Here is a 23,590-nt window from a genome sequence, read left to right as displayed (position 1 = left end):
TATAAGTTTCAATGAGATCCCCTCTCATTCTTCTGAACTCTAGCGAATACAAGCCCAATCTCTCTTCATACGTCATTCCTGCCATCCCAGGTATCAGTCTGGTGAATCTTCACTGCACTCCCTCCATGGCAAGAACATCCTTCCTCAGATAAGGCGACCAAAACTGCACACAATACTCAAGGTGTGGTCTCACCAAGGCCCTGTACAACTGCAGCAAGACATCCTTGCTCCTGTACTCAAATCCTCTCGCTATGAAGGCCAACATACCATTTGCTTTCTTAACCACCTGCTGCACCTGCATGCTTACCTTCAGCGACTGGTGCACAAGGACACCCAGGTCTCCTTGCACTTCCCTTTTTCCCAATCTATTGCCGTTCATATAATAATCTGCCTTCCTGTTTTTGCCACCAAAGTGGATAACCTCACATTTATCCACGTTATACTGCATCTGCCATGTTTCTGCCCAATCACCCAACCTGTCCAAATCATACTGGAGTTTCTCTGCATTCTCCTCACAGCACACACGCCCACCCAGCTTTGTGTCGTCTGCAAACTTGGAGATATATTTAGTTCCCTCGTCTAGATCATTAATATATATTATATCAGGGCCCAAACAGGCTGGCTGAGGGGGTTTCACAAGGTGAAGGCAACCACAATGGGCTGCCTAATGCGTAAACTGGTTTACTTGACCAGAGCCATTGGCCTAGAAATTCAGTTGCGTGCGCCAGCCGTTAGCGCCTTAGGAGGAGTAGATCTCGAGCGCTAGGCACTTAGCGCCCGGGCGCAGCGCGATCTGCGCCTCGCCCCAACTTCAGTAGACATTTAGCGCCGGCGCAAAGTCTTTGCGCGTGCCCTGCTGCGCGCGCGGATTATGACATCATTTCCTCGTGCAACGCCCTTTGTGCGCCCCAAACCAGAACTTCAGTTGCGCCGGCCCATTGTGCGCCGGGCGGCCCTAACGACTGTGGAGTGGCACGGTGCACAGCCGAAGCGGGCCGCGGGGAGCGCAAATTAAAGGGCACTTACCCTGCACTATAAAGGGCAGGCATTTTGCAGCAATCACTCTTGTGCAACGGATTTTTTGAAAAAAACCAAGGAAGGGAGCTTACTGCTTTGGGCCAACACTAGGACAGGTATTTTTGGCTTCCGGCCAGAGCTTTGCAATTCGCCTTCACTGATATCTCATTGTTTGCCAGCATATTATGGGGGCTGCATGAGGTGTCAATGCTGAGTTTCAGGATTATGTCGGAAGGGCTCGCAGACGCTGTGTTAGAGGGGCAGCCCTGGCTAGACGCAGAGGGGGCAACAGGCATCGGCAACGTGGGCCTTACCCACTCAGGCAATACCGCCAGCAGGTCTCGTATCTCAACATGACTGGCGCGCAATGTGTTAGGAGGCTGCGATTCAGAAGGGAGGTGGTTGCAGAGATCTGCCATCTGCTTCACAGAGACCTGCGTCCACAGCTGAGTTGCAGGACGTCTCTGTCGGTGGAAGTGAAGGTGACGGTGGCTCTGAACTTCTATGCCACCGGCTCCTTCCAATCAGCTGCTGGGGACATTGCTAACATATCCCAGTTCGCCGTCCATTGCTGCATCCACCAGGTCACCAATGCCCTTTTCAGAAGGAGACACCAATTCATCTCCTTCCCCATGACCCTGGAGAGGCAGCAGCAGCGTGCAGTGGGATTTGCAAGAATCGCGGACTTCCCCATGGTGCAGGGCGCCATTGACTGCACGCATGTGGCTTTGCGGGCACCTCTGGACCATCCCGAGGATTACCGCAACCGGAAGGGCTACCATTCCCTCAACGTACAGCTGGTGTGTGACCACAGGCAGCGCATCCTAGCTGTCAATGCCCGCTTTCCAGGCAGCAGCCACGATGCCTTTATCCTGCGACAGACTACTGTGGCTGACATCTTCCAGGCACAGCCTCACCCAAGAGGATGGCTTATCGGGGACAAAGGCTATCCTTTGTGTACCTGGCTCATGACCCCGCTCCGCGCGCCCAGGACCCCTGCTGAAGAGGCATACAACGAGAGCCATCAAGCGACTAGGAACATCATAGAACAAACAATTGGCGTCCTCAAGCAACGGTTCCGCTGCCTGGATCGTTCCGGCGGATCTCTGCAGTATTCGCCGGAGCGAGTCTCCCAGTTCGTGGTCGTTTGCTGCATGCTGCACAACCTGGCTATCCGCAGGACTCAGGCACTGCCACCTCACGCTGGAGCACCACCTCAGGAGGAGGAGCAGGAGGAGGAGGAGGAGGAGGAGTACCAGGCCAGGAGGGAGGCACAAGGTCCAAGGGCCACCCGTCGGCGGCTTATTGAACGTCTCTTCTAGGCCCCCTGTCAGGGAATGGCTTGTGCCAACGAAAGAACATGAATGCAGCCACTCCGCAAGCCCTCAGCCGCTTAAGGCAACAAACACTTCAAAGATCAAACATGGACAATATGAATAAATAAAATGCTTTATTGAACAAACTCAGGGCCCTTCCCACATGAAACCCAAAAACAGACAACACCCCCCAAAAAACAGTCACACACATGACTCACTCCCACAACCTGGGGAGGAATAACAAAACATTTAAACAAAAATGGCCTTCATCCTCGGCCTTAACAAAACAACCATCCCCAGAAACAAAACAACCATCCCAATATAAACAAACATTTGCCCACACCCTCTACTTTTTGGCCCGCGAGGGCGATTCCTTGTCCAGCCTTTGGCGGCCCCTGGCCGCCCTGCTGCTCCTCCTCAAACTGTGCCCAGTGGCTGCTGCAAGGCTGGGGGAAGGCTCCTGAGCGGCACATGTCGTCACGGCAGATGCCCTTGGGGGTCGGCCTAGACGAGGTCTGGGCCTCGAGGGGCCGGCTGGTGAATGCTGCAGCTGTGGCTGGCCAGCATCAGTCGGACCAGCATCTCGTGGCAGCTCCACTGGGGGAGTGACAGTGGCGGCTGGAGGAATGGGGGCAAGCTGGCGTATGGCAGGCGGCCGCTGGTCAAGTGACACACTGGCACTCACCCGGGCCCGCACTGCAGCATGCGCTGCAATGTGCCGAACGACAGACCGCTGTGCTGCTACAGCGCGGCGGGTGTCCTGGCGATGCCTGGCTGACGCAGCGAGTGTGGCAGCAGTGAGTGCCCGTGCTGCCCTGGTCTGTGACTGCACCAGACCAGCCAGTGACTGCACGGCACCACTGATCACCTGCCCACTCGCTGCGTGAGCTGCCCCGAATTCCACCCAACTCGCTGCCTGTGCTGCCACGAATTCGGCACGACTCGCGTCCTGTGCTGCCCCGAATAGCTCCAAACTCCTGGCCTGTGAGGCCCCGAACTCGGCCACACTATGAGCCAGGGACTCGATGGCCTCAGGCATCCGTGCCGCAACCCCCATGAGCTCGGTGTGCCGGCGCTCCGAGTCCACGGACATTTGATCGAGGAGGCGCAGCTCCTCGGAGTTGACCGCCACCGGACTGGAGGCCGGACTCTCCCTCTGGGGAGAAGGCCGCCGAGCTGGCCGACCCTTCCCGCGTTGCTGGATGCCACTGGGCCCAGCAACTACACCCCTCTGGGAAGAAGGCCGCTGAGCAACCGCACACCCCCTGCGTTGCTGCACGCCACTGGTCCCAGGAGCGACACTCCCCTCCGACACTTCCCCCACGCTCTCCTCCACGGAAGACGTGTCCCCTACATTGGCATCTCCTGGCGCGGGTGAGGGTTCCCCTGATGGGCCGCCTTCCTCTTCCTCTTCCTCCTCCTCCTCTTCTGAGGGGCTGTCACTGGCAGCTTCAGGGACCTCCTCCTCACCATCTGAAAGCAGGAAGGGACAAGAGTAGCTTTAGATGGAGGAGAGGGCGTCAGCGAGGGAGGCATGAGTGGTGGCATTCAGCGCATTGGTCGGACAGTGGCAAAGGATGTAGATCTGATGCGCAAGTGGGACGAGAGAGGTCCAAAAGGTGATGTCCTTACCATTGGTGCCCAGAACAGGGTCGGCATCTCCACTGGCAATGGGCCCAATCACCCGGGCTCCCATGCGGCGACCCACGCGCTCTTCCAGGTCAGTGAGCTGCTGGATCTGGGGACCGCCTCCCCCGGTCTCAGTCCGGCTCTTCTGATTGTGGGCCAGCTTGGCCTGCAAGAGAAAGGACGGCCTCTAAGTACAGTGTGTAGCCCTGATCTGGTGTGCACTGCCTCCCATGGTCGAATAGCTTGGCCAGTGTGGAGCCCTGATCTGGTGTGCACTGCCTCCCATAGTCAAATAGCTTGGCCAGTGTGGAGCCCTGATCTGGTGTGCACTGCCTCCCATGGTCGAATAGCTTGGCCAGTGTGGAGCCCTGATCTGGTGTGCACTGCCTCCCATAGTCAAATAGCTTGGCCAGTGTGGAGCCCTGATCTGGTGTGCACTGCCTCCCATGGTCGAATAGCTTGGCCAGTGTGGAGCCCTGATCTGGTGTGCACTGCCTCCCATGGTCAAATAGCTTGGCCAGTGTGGAGCCCTGATCTGGTGTGCACTGCCTCCCATGGTCGAATAGCTTGGCCAGTGTGGAGCCCTGATCTGGTGTGCACTGCCTCCCATGGTCGAATAGCTTGGCCAGTGTGTAAAGTGCAGAATGTGCAATTGATGTTCATGCCAGTCCCATAGCTGCTGGATGAGGGCTGGCCATTAGGGCTTTCAGGTCCCTTTGCCCATAATGTGAGGTGCACATGCAAGGATGAGGAGGACACTGGAAAGGGTACTCACCCTGACAATCCTGGTGAGGTCATTGAACTTTTTTCTGCATTGGACAGAGTTCCTGGGGACCTCGCTGTTGGCTGTCACTCTGATGGCGACCTCCCTCCAGGCTTTCCTGTAGACGCTGGTCGCAGGCTTCTTCCCACTGTCCGGGAACAGGTGTTTGCGTCTCCTCTCCAAAGCCCCAACCAGCAGCTTCAAATCATGGCCAGTGAAGCGCTGCGCTCGTTCACGGGCCTTCTGCATCTTTCCCGGCGCTATTTCTGTTCAGCAGCAGTGTTTAGGCCTAGCTGGAGGGCTGCAGTGTCCAGGGCGTGGCAGCAGTCGAACTCGACCCTTCCCCCTTTAAGAGCTGGCCGGCGCCAGGGTGTCTGCTGTCAATCAAGAAATGACCGCACCTGCGCTGCGCCCGGCCTCGGCGGCTTAGCTCAGCACCGCCGGCTTTGCGCCTAAAGATAGTTGTGGAACGCCAGTTTTAGCGCTCGAGCAAACTCTTAGGGCGAAGCTACTGAATATCGGCGAAGTGGCCTCGACTTTGCGCCGGGCACAAACTTTAGCGGCCGCCCGACTTTTCCGCCCCAAAAGTGGCTATACTGAATTTCTAGGCCATTATGTTTAATCATAGAATGGCTGCAGCACAGAAGGAGGCCATTCGGCCCATTGAGCAAACATCTTTGCCACTTAGAGGTTGGCTATCCATCCAAAATTGATGGATCGCATATAATTATGAGAAATGCAATCATGTATATAACTTCAAAGGTGTTTAGATTGTATTTTTATAGGTAAGCTTGCCTGAGAAAGTGGGCAGTCTATAGTCGGTATTTGAGTTTTGCAGCCTGCAGCCTAAGTGATAAGTGTTTGTTTTGAGCCAGCCAGCAGGGAGGCTAGGCCGGATTGAAACTACAGCAAGTAACCTTCTGTTTAAAGCTCAAGGGTGAAGGGGATATCAACCAGGGTGCCACTGCTGAAGTACCTAGTGTAAAACCCCAACGATGTGACGGGGCATCGTAGTGGAAAAGAACCCTATTCTGACCCATTATCCGGGCAGTGTAACTGGATAGCAATCAGCAGTGAGCAGCATGGTTGATCTCTCCCTTTACCCTCCCCCACTCTTTGGCCTAGAGCCGAATTGTTACACCCCAATACACCTCTTGCTGAGATAAGCAAATTCAGCGTAGACTGGGAATCGAAGCTGGAAATGTCTGTTTTTTTGTTCTTTGCCCATTAGGTTGTTGAAACAGATTGTATAATAGCTTAACTTAAAATACTGGGTTATTCCATCATATAAAAAACTGAAAACTTATTTTACCTTTGTAAGTCGTCACTTTTACTAATTTACTGAATATTTTATTGTGGTAGTTTATTTTTATCTTTCACGATAACTTAAGTTGCATCTTCAAGCAATGTTTAAATTAGATGTTGCAACATTTATTGTGGCTGCATAGATATTAAATGTATTTGTGTCACCATTCCACCTGTACACTTTGTTCAGAGTTGTTCTAGAAACTAAACAGACAGCAGTCGCTGAGTGGATATGAAAAATAAATTACTGTTAACTCGCCATTGTTTGTAAATTACAACCCCAGATCATAACCTCTATTAGGAAGTCACTAGTATTACTAACTGTGTATTTTTTTTAAAGATAATTCAAGACAGGATTCTTAACCATATATCTCGCAATGGCTTAATTTGGAATAAACCTCCAGGAGGATTGTTTAGTCAGCCACAGTATTCAACACATCTAGGAGATTTTCCGTTTTATTATTCTTATCTAGGTAAGTAAAATGCAAAGTAATTCAGGCTTATTTGAAAAAAATGATTATATTGGTAATCCACTTCCTGTTGAAACCTTTTATTGTATAAAATATAATTAGTTATGGTATAAAATTTATAATGATACAATGCATTAACCATATATTATCATCAAAATAAATTGGAATCTGAATGTTAGATTACTTCCATGTATGGCATTGACAGGGTAGGCAAACATGCCGAGATGGAAATTTCATAGTTCACTGACATTCTGTACTGATGTAGTTTCAGAAGAATTTTATGAATGCAGCAATACTTAGAGTAGCAATCTTTAGCTTTTACTCATTTTTGATGTTTTAGGATATCTGCATATAACTAAATATGGTAGAAGCCAACTTCTGCATTATAAAATAATTATTGATTCAAACTTATGGAATGACCACTGCAAAATTGAATTCCTTTTTAAATAGTTATTTACAAATGAGGCTACAATAATGTAGATAAGTGATTTTATGTTGTGGTGCTCTTTCACAGTTACATTTGCCCAGAATCTTCAGGGAAAATAACGGCGAGTTTAATGCACAAGTTTTATTAGTGTGCAAATTGTCCAGCAATTTGTGGCAAGGAAGAGAATCCCCTGAGTTGCGGATTGCCACAAATGGCTGGACGATTTGCACCACTCCACCGTTACCCTCGTAAAAACGGGAACTCGCCTTCAACCTCCCAGTGAGTTTCAAGAAATTGCTGCATTTGTGCATTAATTACAAATTAAACTCAACGCAAAACGTTCGGACTGGTACTTAACAGTGTAAGAACCCTTTTAATAACAAGATTTATGTTCCTGCAATGCCACTCAACCTTTCTGGCCCAGAAAAGGAACAATTGAAACTATGGAGTCTCACTCCAGCAGGTAGTAAAATGTTCTTTTTTTTGTTTCTTTTCCTTTCTGTCTCTTTTCTCTCTCTCACAATCCAATTTTTCTTTCCCTCTATTTATTTCTCTTCCTGTACCTGATTTGACCCTAATTCCTTCTCTGACGTTCCTCTGTTTCTTTCTCAGTGGTTAAGAAATAACCTTATTGACCCCATTGGTCACCAAGTTCCCTGATGCCTCATTAACCTAGCTGCACCATTATCAGCTCAGACTTACAGCAATTTGTGATGCAAAAAGATTTCGAGCTGAAGGGGAAAGGGGAAAAAAGTCTAACTCATCAGGCACGCCACGAAATGCCCCACTCCAGCAAATTCTGGGCCATTGTATTGGATTTCCTAATGTGGGATGCTAATGTGTTTAGCTACAAGGTTTAATGGACTGTACTATATATTATTAAACATACTGTCTGGTTAGGTTCATGTCTTAAATGTAGAACACATGTACATATATCTGAGTTGTTTTGTAAATTCATACACTGATTTTTAAGGTTCTCCTGTGTTTTTGGTTTCAGGTATAAAGCCTTCATCCAAGTTTACTGCCGTTATCCATGCAGTGACTCCGCTGGTTTCGCAGTCACAGCCAATATTAAAACTCCTAGTAGCAGTAGCTAAGTCCCAATATTGTGCCCAGGTAGACTGACCATTTTTCTGTTACATTTAGCAAAATTTGCTTTTTAGAGGTTTGGTGAAGATTTGTGTTTTATAAAAATCCTCACCCATTTACTACCCTGCCCTTCTGAAGTCATCAACTCCTCGCTGTAGTCCAATTTTACAGATGCCAAGTGCCTACTGGTACCTCCCCTCATCAACTCCTTGCTGTAGTCCAATTTTACAGGTGCCAAGTGCCTACTGGTACCTCACCTCATCAACTCCTCGCTGTGGTCCAATTTTACAGGTGCCAAGTGCCTACTGGTACCTCACCTCATCAACTCCTCGCTGTAGTCCAATTTTACAGGTGCCAAGTGCCTACTGGTACCTCACCTCATCAACTCCTCGCTGTAGTCCAATTTTACAGGTGCCAAGTGCCTACTGGTACCTTACCTCATCAACTCCTTGCTGTAGTCCAATTTTACAGGTGCCAAGTGCCTACTGGTACCTCACCTAATTGGCCATTACTCATGTATGAGTTTTGACAGTAAATGTCAACAACCTATTTGACTGTGGTGTCCTCACAGTTGAACCCAAGTCTGTCTTCCCCCAATGTACGTACACACCCACTTCCAGCCGGTGTGGTTAGATAGCGATCAGAATTTGGAATACGGGTGGATTTGGTTTTTTTCCTTTCCTCTTCCAAGCTAGTACCCCTACCATTGCAGCAGCGATTGGGGATCGAACCTTGACCTTCCTGGTCTGTGTGGTTTGGCTGCTTTCTGGATAAATGCACTGTTTGTTTGTGATGTGTAAATCATTTCTACGGTAAAGCTATATGTTGCTCCATACACCACAGTATCCACTTGTAAACTGACAATGGAAGACTTGCAAAAAAATCTTGGTTCACTGTTTTATTTTTATTTTCTCCCCCCCCCCCCCCCCCCACCGCCCTAACCACACACACCAGAATCAAACAATTTTTCCCTTGTGGTTTTTTTTGTTGCCCCTTTTGAATTGGAATGATTTTACTTGAGATGTTAGTCTATAGCTCTGTGACCTGTTTGTAAGTGAAAGGCTGAGAAATATTAAAGTATTCTAAAAGTAAAATGTATGACAGAATATAATTTTGGAATAAGTAATTGTGTTTTTAATGAATAGAAATTTATGGAACAGAGCATTTTAATTGGCACAAAATTAGTGGCAATGTAAATTCTGTGACTGTATTAATCATGATGATGGTTGGTTGTTTGCAGGTTATTGTGTTATGGGACTGTGACAAACCTTTGCCAGCCAAACACCGTTGGCCCTCCACTACTGTACCTGTACTGGTAATTGAAGGAGAAAATAAAGTAAGTTTTCTTGTATGTTTAATGATGCACACTTTTTACTCCCTTGCAATACTTGTCTTCAATTCACTTTGCCCTATGAATTGACAGAGTGGGGAGATTACGTTTGCTGACTTTGATAACTTTTTGTGTACTTTGGAATATAAGCTGTGACCTACTTGCCAAAAAAATTATGATGGGGGAAAAAAGACACACCCGTGAATCAGAATAAAGTGTACTTGAATCTGTGCTAATAGAGTGCCAAACAGTTTAAAAGCTTTGTCTCTGGTCGAGCTCACATACTGACCCAGCACCCTGACTGTGAAAGTTTATATGCAGAGAGGATATACAATCAGGATCAATGGATTACAAAAAATAAACTATCAATTGGCATTGGGCCCAGTAATTTCAATCCCAGTAATATTTGTGGTTTATATGGTCTGTGTCCTGAGCAATTTGTTATACAGTACTTGCACTGAGGATTCTAGTTACAAGTTATTTTTTTAAAGTAAAGCTTTGCATAGACTTTCATGACGACTACATGTGGGTGGATCAATGTTTTGGCTTTTTGTGCAGTGATCATATGAAAGTAGCTTGGTTCATGAGGGCTTTCATTGAAAAGTGCAGTATGCTGGCGTTCCTAGTGCTGTGAAACATGCCCCCATTTTTTTGCAATTTCATCTGCCTAATGATGATGATCTACTGGCACATGTAGGATGTTCCAAAAGCCCTGCTAGAAAAGTTATACAGGAAACTTTGTGCTATCCAGCACCGACGGGACCGAACTGTTGCCGTTCCCTCAAAACTGCCGGACACACCAGCGTTAATGTTGAAGCATACGGAGCTTTTCATCTCCGTATCTGACAACAAACACTGTTGCTTAGCAAGAGCTTCTAAACAGTCGGCCCGTACCTTGGAAGCGTCTCTCTGAAGCTGTTGCTAAGCTACAGAGACTTTGCAGAGCCTGACTGTTGGAAAAAAAAGCCACGAGAAGGAAAAAAACCTAACAAAACGGCTCTTGATTTTTGCCGGTGGCTCGAGCTTGCCGGACATTTAGCCTCCGGATAACACAAAGTTTCCTGTAGCATGAATTCTGGTTTAATGTGCAAGTATATATAGGATAAGGATAAATTATGTAAGTACTTTGGTGTGTTCAACATTAAATACAGATTTGGCATTTAAAATGATCACATCTACTCTACAAAGCAGTGTTTAAGTTTAATGTTTGACAGTTTTTACAATCCATGTCATGGCCTTCATGTCTCTCTCCAATAACATCCTGCAGCTGCAAAGTAGGACTCCCTAGTGATTTCCTGTGTTTCTTTATTTCAGATCAACTGAGATGTTTCTTTGTCACTTTTCCTTCAGATTTAATTTTGCTGACCAGTTAAATCGGACTCATTTTCTTCCTGTAAAATAAGTACTTGGAGAACTTCAGCTGTGCTATGAGGACATTGGAGCTGCTGTACATCTCCTCTCCATCACCAAGACCGCCTACACCCACCTCCTCAACATCACCGTCTCCGCACCACCCCGCCTCAGCTCATCTGCTGCTGAAATGCTCGTCCATGCCTTTGTTGCTTCTAGACTCGACTATTCCAATGATCTCCTGGCTGGCTTCCCACCTTGCACCCTCCGTAAACTTGAGCTCATCCAAAGCTCTGCTGCCTGTATCCTATCTCACATAAAGTGCCGTTCACCCATCACCTCTGTGCTCGCTGACATTGGCTCAATTTTAAAATTCTCATCCTTGTTTTCAAATGCCTCCATGGCCTCGCCCCTCCCTATCTCTGTAACCTCCAGCCCTACAACTCTCCGATATTTCTGCGCTCCACCAATTCTGGCCTCTTGCGCATCCCCAATTTTCTTCGCCCCACCATTGGCAGTTGTGCCTTCAGCTACCCAGGCCCTAAGCTCTGGAATTCCCTCCGTAAACCTCTCTGCCTTTCTACCCCTCTCCTCCTCTTCTTAACACCTACCTCACCTGTCCTAATATCTCCTTATGTGGCTTGGTGTAAAATTTTGTTTGATAATTGCTCCTGTGAAGCGCCCTGGGACATGTTGCTACTTTAAAGGCACTATATAAATGCAAGTTGTTGTTGTACAAAGCATTTTTTTGACCAGTGAGTGCATTTTTAAAAATTATGTCTGTGCGCTCTGTAAAAAGAAACCAAATGAACACAACTCCCACTTGCCCTGGCATATACTTGGTAGGAAGAATGAGGAGAGGCAATATAAACTAAATTGTACAATCCTAAAGGGGGTGCATGAACAGGAGTATATGAGCATAAATCGTTGGAAGGTGGCAGAACAGGTTGAGAAAGCAGTTAAAAAAGCATATGGGATCCTGGGCTTCATAAATAGAGGCATAGAGTACAAAAGCAAGGAAGTTATGATGAACCTGTATAAGACACCAGTTCGGCCTCAACTGGAGTATTGTGGCCAATTCTGGGCACCGCACTTTAGGAAGGATGTGAAGGCCTTAGAGAGGGTGCAGAAAAGATTTACAAGAATGGTTCCAGGGATGAGGGACTTCAGTTACGTGGATAGACTGGAGAAGCTGGGGTTGTTCCCCTTAGAGCAGAGAAGATTGAGAGGAGATTTGATAGCGGTATTCAAAATCATGAGGGGTCGAGACAGAGTAGATAGAGAGAAACTGTTCCCATTGGTGGAAGGGTCGAGAACCAGAGGACACAGATTTAAGGTGATTGGCAAAAGAACCAAAGGCAACATGAGGAAAAACTTTTTTTCGCAGCGAGTGGTTAGGATCTGGAATGCACTGCCTGAAAGGGTGGTGGAGGCAGATTCAATCATGGCTTTCAAAAGGGAATTGGATAAGTACCTGAAGGAAAAAAAATTGCAGGGCTACAGGGAAAGGGCGGGGGAGTGGGACTAGCTGAAGTGCTCTTGCAGAGAGCCGGCACGGGCTCGACGGGCCAAATGGCTTCCTCCTGTGCTGTAACCATTCTGATTCTATACAGAACATGCTTCCCCCAAAGTGTAATACTGCTAGGACTGGGGTCGGTGAATGAGATTATTTTGTCCTTCATTCATACATAAATATGCATGAATTTGCCTTCTGTTGTCTCGAACCTTAAGTAAATGGTAACATTTTCCTTTCTCACAGGGGTATTTTTATTACTGTACCATATTAAGTGAAACTTCTTTTCATTAAAGGAATCTTTGTTGAATGATACCTTGACAAGAATTAGAATATAGAGTTTGGCCTAGTGGACAAAAGGCATTGTATTATAAATCCTAGAAACTAGAATATCACTGAGTTGAGTTAACGGATCTCAGCATAGCCAGCAATTGAGTTGCTTCGGTGGCCTTAGTGCCCCTCAGTTAGGGAGTTGGAAAATGATTGAGGTTCCCACTCCTTATGTGGATGTTAGGTGAGAACAGAACTGGACTTGTTTGTGATGTCCACAGTCAAATAGCCCATTTACACTCACCATCTAAGCTTGCATAAGGTCAGAAGATCAGCCACTGGGTGGCATACCAGAGGGTTGCCGGTGCCCTGACAACCATACTCCAGCAAGAGTCAGTTTCTTTAAGAGCAAAGTTGAAGAAAATTGGGAAAAATTACACCACTGAGCTTTCTGGCTAGACTCTTTAAAAAAAAAGTAAAGTTGTTTGAAAATTCTGTGCACCTTTTTTAATAATGTGAAATATCAAAAATAACCATTTCCCAGTTTGCACCAGAATATATCTGGTAGAGTGGAAATCCAAATCTGTTGGCTCTCTTGTGCCTCAACTTGGACTTGATGTTGCCGAGACTAAACTTTATTATCAATCCAGTAAACGTGGCACCTGGAGTCCTGCACTTTATGGAGAATTAACTTTAAAAGAATGCTTGTATTTGATGTATACATTTTAAAATTTGGTGGTGGTGGAGGGGAGGTTCCCAAAATCACGCAGCTGTGGGTGACAGCAATTGTAATTCAAAGGCAGTAATTTGTAGAATCAAATGGCTTCCTCCATGGAGAGTGTTGTGGAAACATATAAAGCCTTTCAACACTCCTATGATTGCTAACTTTAGTAAACATTCATTTTGAGACTAAATCAAATGACGTTGCATGTTACCTCTTGTTAGAATAATTTGGCAATGATTTGTAGAGTCTGTCTCTGCATTTCGTGTGACGAAGGTACCATCTAGAGATAGGGAAAGAACGCACAGCTGTGTTTAAGTTAGAACTATCAGTGTCGCAATGTGTCAATGTAGTTTCAGCGGTGATGTTATCCAATGTCTGTGATAAATATCAATTTGACAACAAACATTTATCAGGCCTTTTCATAAGACTACACTTGTCTCATGTTTACCACCCTTGAAGATGTAAAACTAGTTATGCACTTTTGTTTTTCTGTATATGTACAGGTTATGAGCAGCCGCTTTCTTCCGTATGATGCCATCAATACACATGCAGTCCTTAGCCTTGATGAAGACACTGTTCTTTCTACCACTGAGGTAAGAATATTTAATGTACACCAGATTCTCCATTAGCTCAGTTGTTGTAAATGCACTGCCCAGTTTGGAAAGTCTTGCAGCTCAAGAAGGTCCTAGGTTTGATCCCTGTCTGTACCGAGTTAGTGGATCTCAGCCAGGATGCAGATAGGGGCACTCCAATGGCCTCAGTTCACCTGGGCTGGCGAGAGAACAAACCAGCTAGGATTCCTGCTCCTGATTGTGTGTCCTGTGCTGGAAAGCACTTGTGCAGATGTTGAATGAGGTCAGGATTAGGCTCAGCTGCGATGTTCACAATTATCTGCTGACATTCGTTGCCTAGGTACTGTAAATACAAACAATGACGGATAGGAAAAGACCCTCTGGTCCATCCAGCCTATCCCACACAACTGCGATACCTTGTGCATTACAATATAAACACGTGCCAGTGCAATAAATGAGAAATGTTGTCATCAAATGTAGTATACTTAACAAATCTCGTTCAGTAAAGTTGTGTTGAGGAATGATAAATTAATACGTATAAGTTTATAGGGAGAGGAGTGAATGGTTTGTAAATATGTTGGCTCAAAGTTGGACTTGTGGCAAAATTCAAGCAGGCAGTCATGACGTTGCTTCCATCCAATTATTATGGTTATAATCCGCCTGAGAACACAAGGAGTGGACTCGGCTATTCACAAGTTATGGGCAGAGCTTTGCATGAATCATAATGTTTCTTTTAGTTTTGATAAGCAAATTTGGAACAATTCATTATAGGTTTATTTTGATTTCTGCGTCACTCTTGCAGTGAAAGCCCGGTTAAACTGATACTGTACCTGATAAATGACATCCTGCACAAAGAATTTTCTTAGATCTCCTATTGAGTGAGTTTAGGAGAAACCTTTTATGCAGAGAGTTGTTGGAGCATGCTTTTTCACAGAGCGGTCGATGCCGAGACCATTGCATCTTTTAAGGAAAAAGTGGATAAATGTTTGAAGCAGGAGAAAATACAGTACTTTAGGGTATGGGATTGGTATTTGGATAACTCTGGCAAAGAGCCAGAACAGATATGGTCTCTTCTGTGCTGTGAACTTCTATGGTTATGATATCCAGACGATGAGAACCAAGTGGAGGAAGAACAGGATGTAGCAATTGAAGCACAAGTGGAGGAAGGTGAAGGCCAGGCCAAAGTGAGGCCCTTAACTGAAGAGCAAGGGTGGCTGGCGGCTGTTTTAAAGTTCAGCTTCATTGGTGGTCAATGGAATATTATCAGGCTTTTGCATTTCAGGGGCTGCCACTTTTATCAGTAACTGAACTTTGTAATGGAGTGAGATTTAGGGTTCCAAACCCTCCCGGAGTGACCTGTAATTTCCCGGAATCGGGGGTACTTCTCCCGAGCTGTGCCTCCAGCAGCCCAGGAGATTAGCTATTTAAATTTCCCGCCTCAGTACGCCCCACTGGCTCTGTAATGTCATTGACTGCTGCTATTAAAACCTCGGGCTCACTGACGTCATCGAACCACCGCCGCAGAGAGTCGCGACCGCACAGGGCTGCAGAGTCGGGAATCGGGAGGCTCAGAGATTGCGGCATTTGGGGAGTTTCTGAACTCCTGAGGGCTCTGAAATTGCGGGGCCTGAAATCGGAGGTCTCAAAAGTTAGGGGAAGAGGAGACTGGGATGGGCATCAGGGAGAATGATGGAGACTGGGGAACGGGGGGAGAGATAGGGAATTGGGGGGTTGTAGATTGTGGGAGAAAAGGAGGGGGATGGGGTGGGTGTGGGGACTAGCATTTCTCCCAGCAGTGAGGTGCTGAGTGGGAGCGGCACTGAGCGAGGAGCAGCCAGTAAAGGGGTGAGTGGAACACAGAGACTTTACTGTGGATAAATCGTGAAAGATTATTTCCATTACTGGACAAATGGGGAGCTAGAAAATGGAAAATAAAGATTCTCACTGGAAGAAATAAAAGGGAAAGGAGGAGGAAAGTTATTAAACTGAGGGCTAATAGACGATGGAATACGTGTGCGATTGAGGTAGAAACTAAAACTTAATTTCAAAGGGAATGGGATATATATTTGAAAAGGAGGAATATAAAAAGATCTGGGGGGAGGGTGGTGAATGGGGGTACAGGGGAGAATGATTCTATGAAACTTGCCTTTATTGAGTCCAAGCTCAGAGTGGTTTAAAAATGTTGGTGCTGAGCTGAGTTTAGGACAGTGTGCCCTGCGAGAACTGCCTCAAACACTGAGCCCACTGCCCTTTGTGCAATCTCTCGGTTTGGTTTAGGTCTGTTTGTGCCGCCCAGTTTTGACGTGTGAAGTCCAAGTACAGATCGGCTCTGACTGAGTTCCCAGTTCAGAGTTGTCCCCTTCAAACACAACCGTAGTCCAAACCAGTGTCCAAGGAGATAGGGAGAGAGATCGGGCCTGTAAAAAGTGACATTGACTGGAGAGCCTGACCGTACCTTGTGCACTGCAGGGTGAATATCAGCAGGTTATAGGATTACTACTAGTTACAGGTATGATATCGGAACATTAGACCTATTGCTAACAGTTACATGTAAACTATCAGTGATGTTATTGTATTACTGTTAGTTATGATGGGAATCTGCGATTCACCAGTATTAATATTAGTCACCAGTGCAATTTCATTAAGTTACCATTAGCTCTTGGTGGAATCAAAGTTCCTCCCACCTCTAGTTTCCCCTCTGCGAATCACCCCCGCCCCCCCCTTCGATTTTCCCACCTCAGGCTTCCCCTCGTCCCCGCCCCAGGCCTCCTTCTGATGCATACTTTGAGCCCTGAGATTAAATCATAGCAACAGTTTACTTCAGCTGTAATATTACAATGGCATGAGGTTCAGAAAATACGTCAAATGGGAGGCAGCAGCAGCTCAGGAGAGTCCGTTTGAGCGCAGATGAAGGAAAAATAGCTTTGTCGAACAGTCCAGCTAAACAAATAAGTTTTATTGGCCAATTTGTTTAAGCAGGTTTCCACTGTATTTCCACATACTTTACAAATATAGGCCTCGAAATTCAGTATAGCCACGTTTGGGGCGCTACAGCCGGGCGGCCGCTAAAGTTTGCGCCTGGCGCAACTTCGCGCCACCTTCGCCGATATTCAGTGGCATCGCCCCAAGAGGTTGCTGCTGCGCTAAAACAGGCGATGCACGACTATCATTAGGCGCTAAGCCAGCGGCCCGGGGCGAAACCCCCGAGGGCGGGCGCAGCGCAGGTGCGGCGAGTTGCTGATTGACGGCAGACACTCTGGCGCCGGTGAGCTCTTAAAGGGGGAGGGTGGATTTGTTTTTTTGAAAGGCCGAGACTGGTGTATTTGTGTTTTTTGAAAGGCCGAGACTGCTCGATTTGTGTTTTTGTGGGGGGCTTCTCTCCATTAGTTTGTTATGTGGGAAGGGCACAGAGGTATCAAAGAAATAAATGTTCTTAAGTTGCACTGTCCATGCTTTCTTTTGGAAGCCCTGGTTGCCCTGCTCGGCTGAGGGCTTGTGGAGCGGCTACATTCATCTTGTGCCATTACAAGCCATTCCCTGAGAGGGGGCCTAGAACCGACGTTCAATAAGCCGCCGACGGGCAGCCCTTGCACTTTCTGCCTCCCTCCTGTGCTGGTCCTCCTCCTCCTCCTCCTCCTCCTCTGGTGGTCCTCCAATGTCTGGTGGCAGTGGCTGAGTCCTGCGGATAGCCAGGTTGTGCAGCATGCAGCAAACGACCACGAAATGGGAGACTCGCTCAGGCGAGTACTGTAGGGCTCCTCCGGAACGATCCAGGCAGCGGAACCGTTGCTTCAGGACGGCGATTGTTTGCTCAATGAGGTTCCTGGTTGCTTGATGGCTGTCATTGTATCCCTCTTCAGCAGGGGTGCTGGGCGCACGGAGCGGGGTCATCAGCCAGGTGCACAAAGGATAGCCTTTGTCCCCGAGAAGCCATCCTCGTGGGTGAGGCTGGGCCTGGAACATGTCTGCCACAGAAGTCTGGCGCAGGATGAAGGCATCGTGGCTGCTGCCTGGAAAGCGGGCATTGACAGCTAGGATGATCTGCCTGTGGTCACACACCAACTGCACGTTGAGCGAATGGTAGCCCTTCCGGTTGCGGTAATCCTCGGCATGCTCTAGAGGTGCCCGCAAAGCCACATGCGTGCAGTCAATGGCGCCCTGCACCATGGGGAAGCCCGCTAATGCTGCAAAGCCCATTGCACGCTGTTGCTGCTTGACAAGGACCATGGAGAAGGAGATGAACTGACGTCTCCTTCTGAAAAGGGCATTGGTCACCTGGCGGATGCAGCAATGTACGGCAAACTGGGAGATGTTGGAAATGTCCCCAGCAGCGGATTGGAAGGAGCCGGTGGCATAGAAGTTGAGAGACACCGTCACCTTCACTGCCACCGACAGAGACGTCCTGCTCCTCAGCTGTGGCTGCAGATCTCCGCGAAGCAGGTGGCAGATCTCAGTGACCACCGCCCTTCGGAATCGCAGCCTCCGAACACACTGCTCGTCAGACATGTTCAGATATGAGAACTGCTGGCGGTATAACCTGGGTGGGTAAGGCCTCCTTAGCCGACGCCTGTTGCCCCTTCTCCCTCTGGCGATGACTGCCACTCTCTCACGGCGTCTCTGAGCCCTTTGAATGCAATGGAGAAGGCCAACGTTTGCACCCATTGCAGCCCCCATTATATGTTTCCAATCAATGCTATGGCTCTGAAGTTAAAGACAAGTGCAAAGCTGTGGCCTGAAGCCACAAGTACCTGTGCGAGTGTTGAGCCAAACCAGAAAGCTCTCTACCTTTGTCTCTCTGCAAAGATCCGTCTCTCACAAAGAAGGAGTGTTGCAAAATGGCTGCCATTTCTACTGCAGGAGGAGTGCCCTTTAATTAGCGCCCCCCGCGCCCCGCAGTGACTGGGAACCGTTCCCCTATACCAGTCGCTAGGGGCGCCAGGCGCGCAATAGGCCGGCGCCACTGAATTTCCGGTTTGGGGCACACAAAGGGCATTGCACGATGAAATGACGTCAGGACCTGCGCGCGCAGCTGAGCGCGCGCAAAGGCTTTGCGCCGCCACTAAATCTTAACTGAAGTTGGGGAGAGGCGCAGATCGCGCAGCGCCTGGCCACTAGCCGCCTAGCGCCCCACATCTCCTCCTCCTAAGGCGCTAGTGGCTGGCGCAAACAACTGAATTTCTAGGCCATAGTTCCTAAAAAAACATTTGAATTGCTTCTCTGATAGTTCATTGAGTTAGCTGAACTGTACAGACTACAGAGGTCCCAGGTTTGATCGCTGGTGTGTACAGGATTAGCTGGTCTCGGCGAGGCTGCAGTACAAGTGTTACAATTGGCCTCATCTTCAGTGCCTCTTGGTTAGAGAGGGGAAAATCATCCAGGGTTTCTACTCCTGATTGCGATCCATTGGTTGCTGCTGGAAGTGTGGTTTTCGGATGAGGGCAGGTTTGAGCGTGGCTATGATGTCTCCTACCGTCAAAAAGCCTGCTGACATTCACCGTTGAGGCTACCACATGATTAATGAACACTTGGGTGTGATATTGGAGAGTAACTTGTAAACCACACAACTATACCCCAGCAAAGAGTCAATATCTTCAGGATGGGTGGGGAGAATTGGCAGGAAGCAGTTTTTTCAAATAGATTCTGTGACGGCCTTACAGATACAAATGCATTTTTTTCTCATCCCTTTTCCCTCCCAGCTATTTCAGTTTCTAAGGAGCGTTCCACTTGCATAGGGATAAAGAGAGGAAAGCTGAGTCACTTTTAGTGGCAACAGATTAAATGTTTTCGGATGCTCTAAAAGCAGTGTGTGCATGGATTATCAAGAAACATTTACATCTGGAAAAATGGAGACCAGTGTTGTGCTTGTGTCTTTTTCCAGTTGTCACCACTCCTCTCCTAAAGGTGTAGATTTAAGCTGTGAGTTAAATCAGTGAGCATCAGCAAGATTTTCAATCATGGGAAGCTATCATAGCTGAGCCTAGTCCTGTTCCCACTTGCATCTACATGCACACTTTTCACCAGGGGGGGGGGGGGGGTGGGGTCACTAAATAGGAATTACCAGGAATCCTAGATATATTTTTCTATCCCTCATCAGGGGTACTAAGGGCCAATTGTAACTGAGGAAAAATATGACCTTGTGGTCTGTTTGGACCATTACTGCGCCATGCAATATATTTGTTAATTAATTCATCCAGCAAGCTCTTTATTCGAAAACAAAAGCAAAATTCTGCGGATGCTGGGAATCTGAAATAAAAACATAAAATGCTGGAAATACTCAGCAGGTCAGGCAGCATCTGTGGAGAGAAACAGAGTTAACATTTCAGGTCAATGACCTTGGAGCTCTTTATTCTTCTGTCTTTGTTTTCTTGGAAGTCACCATTCTTTTTGTAAAACGTGGATGTATTTTGTGCTCACTGCAAATCTGCAGGTGACTGCAAAATGGATTGCTACTGCTAAAAAGGATAAAAACAAAAATTATGCCACGTTCCATTCTACTGGGTGGATGACCATCCTATACAGTGATGTCAATAGGACAGGCCACCGCGACAGAACTGGTGGCTCATTTGCAAGAAGCAAAATAATTCAATTCTAGATTCTGCTTGTATGTGAAAACTTTTTTAAAACAAAGCTAATACCAAGAGGAGTACAAAAGCAAATTACTGCGGATGCTGGAAATCTGAAATAGAAACACAAAATGTTGGAAATACTCAGCAATAGGCAGCATCTGTGGAGAGAGAAACAGTTATCATTTCAGGTCAATGACCTTTTGCCAGAACTGGAAAAAGTTAGAGATGTAACAGATTTTTAAGCAAGTGCAGAAGCAGTGAAAAGGGGAGGGGAGGAAAGAACAAACGGGAAGGCCTGTGATACGCTGGAAGGCAGAAGAGATTAAATGACACAAGGTATGATTGTACAAAGCAAAAGGAGATGGTAATGGGACAAGTAAAGAAACAAAAGATGGGTGTAGAAGAGGTGTAAATGGGGGGTACTTAGTTTAACCAAGACGGTACTTACAAGCATATAAGTCACCATCATCGTGTATTCTTTCCACGAGAAGATTATTTTAAAAAAGTTTTTGGAGGGAACAGCAGCAACAACAAAAAAACTTTTCCATTTAAATTTAATGATGTGTTGATTTCTCTGGGTAATTACAATAATCAATTATTGGAGAGTAACTTGTAAATTCTAGCAACCATTTTATTATGTAACAATTACAAAAGAAAAGAAAGTTAGTAATCCATAATCCTCTTTCTTAATTACAATAAGTCTATTGACAGGGTAGCTTTGAAGATAGCTCATTTGAGTGACATTATCATGTAGATGAAATTGGTTAGGTTTTAGCAATGGGAGGGATATTGGCCCAGAATTTGCCGTCAGTGGCAAAGTGACGGCACTCACCGCTGACCTCGAAGACAGCTGCTCACAAAGATCTGTGGCGTGAATTTCACCTTTCCCAACCTTGGTTTGAATCTGGCGCCAAATCAGGCGAATCTCCAGCGCCCAGCAACAGTGATGTCATCAAGCAGGCTGAGCAACAATCACATTGAAGACAGCAAACCAGGAAGTAAAATGCACAGATTCTAACTTTTCACACTTTTTGCCTTGTTGGTGAGCATGACAAGAGTGCTAATCAACTGTGGAGGGCGTCACAACCAAGATTAATCTTCTCAGCTATTGTCCACATTCCAGGAGGCGCCACTGGACAGCAGCCAGGAATGGAAGCCCTGGTCAATGTTACCTTTCCTAACCCAGGATGCTGCAGCAAATTTACACCACCTACTGCACCCTAGCAGCAGTCAGTTAACTGGGCTCATGTCAGCATCAACCAAGGGACCCTTGTAGTCTGTATGGTTTATACACAGAAACTGTACCTCTCAGAAATTGGTGCAGAAGAATGTTTTAAATTGTTTATTAGAGAAGGAGCTGTTAGCAATCAGCAGTATTGTATCATAATGAGGAAACAATGCTTTTCAATATTTATTAACTTTTACAAAATATATGTTTGGTTTTTTTAAATTGCCAAAAGTATTCCACATTTTTTTTGATCACTGATTGTGGATATATTTTTAATCAGAACCTCTTAAACTTTTAATGTTTTTAATCTAATACAGCACGAAACAAAATGGTCTCACGCATCATTCTATGAAGTATTACTCTTTAACTTAAATCTTAGGAACAGGAGTAGGCCATACGGCCCCTCGAGCCTACTCTGCCATTCAATAAGATCATGGCTGAACTGCTACCAAAACTCCACTTTCCCGCCCTATCCCCATATCATTTGATTCCCTTAGTATCCAAAAATCTATCATAGAATCATAGAATAGTTACAGCACAGAAGGAGACCATTCGGCCCATTGAGTCCGTGCCAGCTATCGATCTCAGTCTTGAATATACTCAACGACTGAGCATCCACAACCTTCTGGGATAGAGAATTCCAAAGATTCACAACCCTTTGAGTGAAGAAATTTTTCTTCATCTCTGTCCTAAATGGCCGACCCTTTATCCTGAGACTGACCCCTAGTTCTAGACTCTCCAGTCAGGGGAAAGAGCCTCTCAGCATCTACCCTGTCAAGCCCTCCAAGAATTTTATACGTTTCAATGAGATCGCCTCTCATTCTTCTAAACTCCAGAAAATATAGGCCCATTCGACTCAATATGTGTCAGGGGCAATTAAAAATAAACCCTACTGTAGTTCAAGAAAACCTAAATAAATGTCCCATGCTTTGTTCTGTCTGAGATGCTGTTGTGTATAATTTGTGTTTGCAATTATGTTTGGAAAATTTATATTTGCACTCCATCTTGAAAATATTAGCCATCAAATGTCACATATATCTGGTTAGAACTGATTTACAGAAATAGATCTATAAATTATTCAAGTCAACCTTAGAAGAGAATACACTTCATCTGGATTTAAAAATGCACATTCTAGCTACAATCTCAGGGGGAAAAAACTGTTAAATGTGTTGTACAGATTTATATCCCTGGGGATTGAATGTTTATTGATTTTAATACAGCCGTTTAGTGACAGTTGTCTTTATTTTTACAAATTATGAAAATGACAAACATTACAGCCCTCGTAAATCACCTGCACATGCATTTGACATTTCCTCTTCCTCAATTATTTTGAAAGTTGTGTAATCTTAATTTTGTAATAAAGTTGACTTTGGCCTTATCTTTTTTTAGGTGGATTTTGCCTTCACAGTGTGGCAAAGCTTCCCTGAAAGAATTGTGGGATACCCAGCTCGCAGTCATTTTTGGGACAACACAAAGGAAAGATGGGGTTACACATCTAAATGGACAAATGATTACTCCATGGTCCTAACAGGTGCTGCTATCTACCACAGGTATGGGCATACTAAAACATGACTCTTAACTTCCCTTTCTTGTACAGTAAACATTTATGTTTTTCCACAAACTGAATTCTACCATGTGGGGAATCCAACAAGTTATTATCCAACTACCCTGTGGCACAGTGTTGTGTATCTTTCTGACATTTTTTGTTTTCTTTTAAGGCTAACTAAGATTCACATATTCACAAACTTTGAAGGTGGCAGGGCAAGTTGAAAAGGCGGTTAAGAAAGCGTATGGATATTTGCCTTTGTAAATAGGGGCATTGAATACAAAAACAAAGAAGTCATGCTAAACCTTTACAAATCTCAGTTAGGCCTCAGCTGGAGTATTGTGTACAATTCTGGACACCGTACTTTAGGAAGAATGTCAAAGCCTTGGAGAGAGTACGGAGGAGGTTTACCAGGATGATACCAGGAATGAGGGACTTCAGTTATGTGGAGAGATTGGAGAAGCTGGGATTGTTC

General features: G+C 46.2%; 1 protein-coding gene across 1 annotated transcript in view; it reads left to right on the top strand.

The window, feature by feature from the left end:
* The window catches only part of LOC147115063 (exostosin-1-like), a 284,880-nt gene that overhangs the window by 240,946 nt on the left and 20,344 nt on the right, over window positions 1–23,590 (top strand). Inside the window, exons 5-9 of the mRNA XM_085993303.1 lie at window positions 6,371–6,503; window positions 7,925–8,043; window positions 9,257–9,352; window positions 13,707–13,796; window positions 22,959–23,119. Of these exons, the coding sequence (XP_085849429.1) occupies window positions 6,371–6,503; window positions 7,925–8,043; window positions 9,257–9,352; window positions 13,707–13,796; window positions 22,959–23,119 (599 nt within the window). The remainder of the gene's footprint in view (window positions 1–6,370; window positions 6,504–7,924; window positions 8,044–9,256; window positions 9,353–13,706; window positions 13,797–22,958; window positions 23,120–23,590) is intronic.

The sequence above is a fragment of the Somniosus microcephalus genome, chromosome 7, assembly GCF_052327205.1.
Source record: "Somniosus microcephalus isolate GS21.2 chromosome 7, FLI_Smic_1.0, whole genome shotgun sequence".
Classification (NCBI taxonomy): domain Eukaryota; kingdom Metazoa; phylum Chordata; class Chondrichthyes; order Squaliformes; family Somniosidae; genus Somniosus; species Somniosus microcephalus.
Note: the sequence above shows the minus strand (reverse complement) of the source record. Positions and strands in the feature narration are given on the sequence as shown.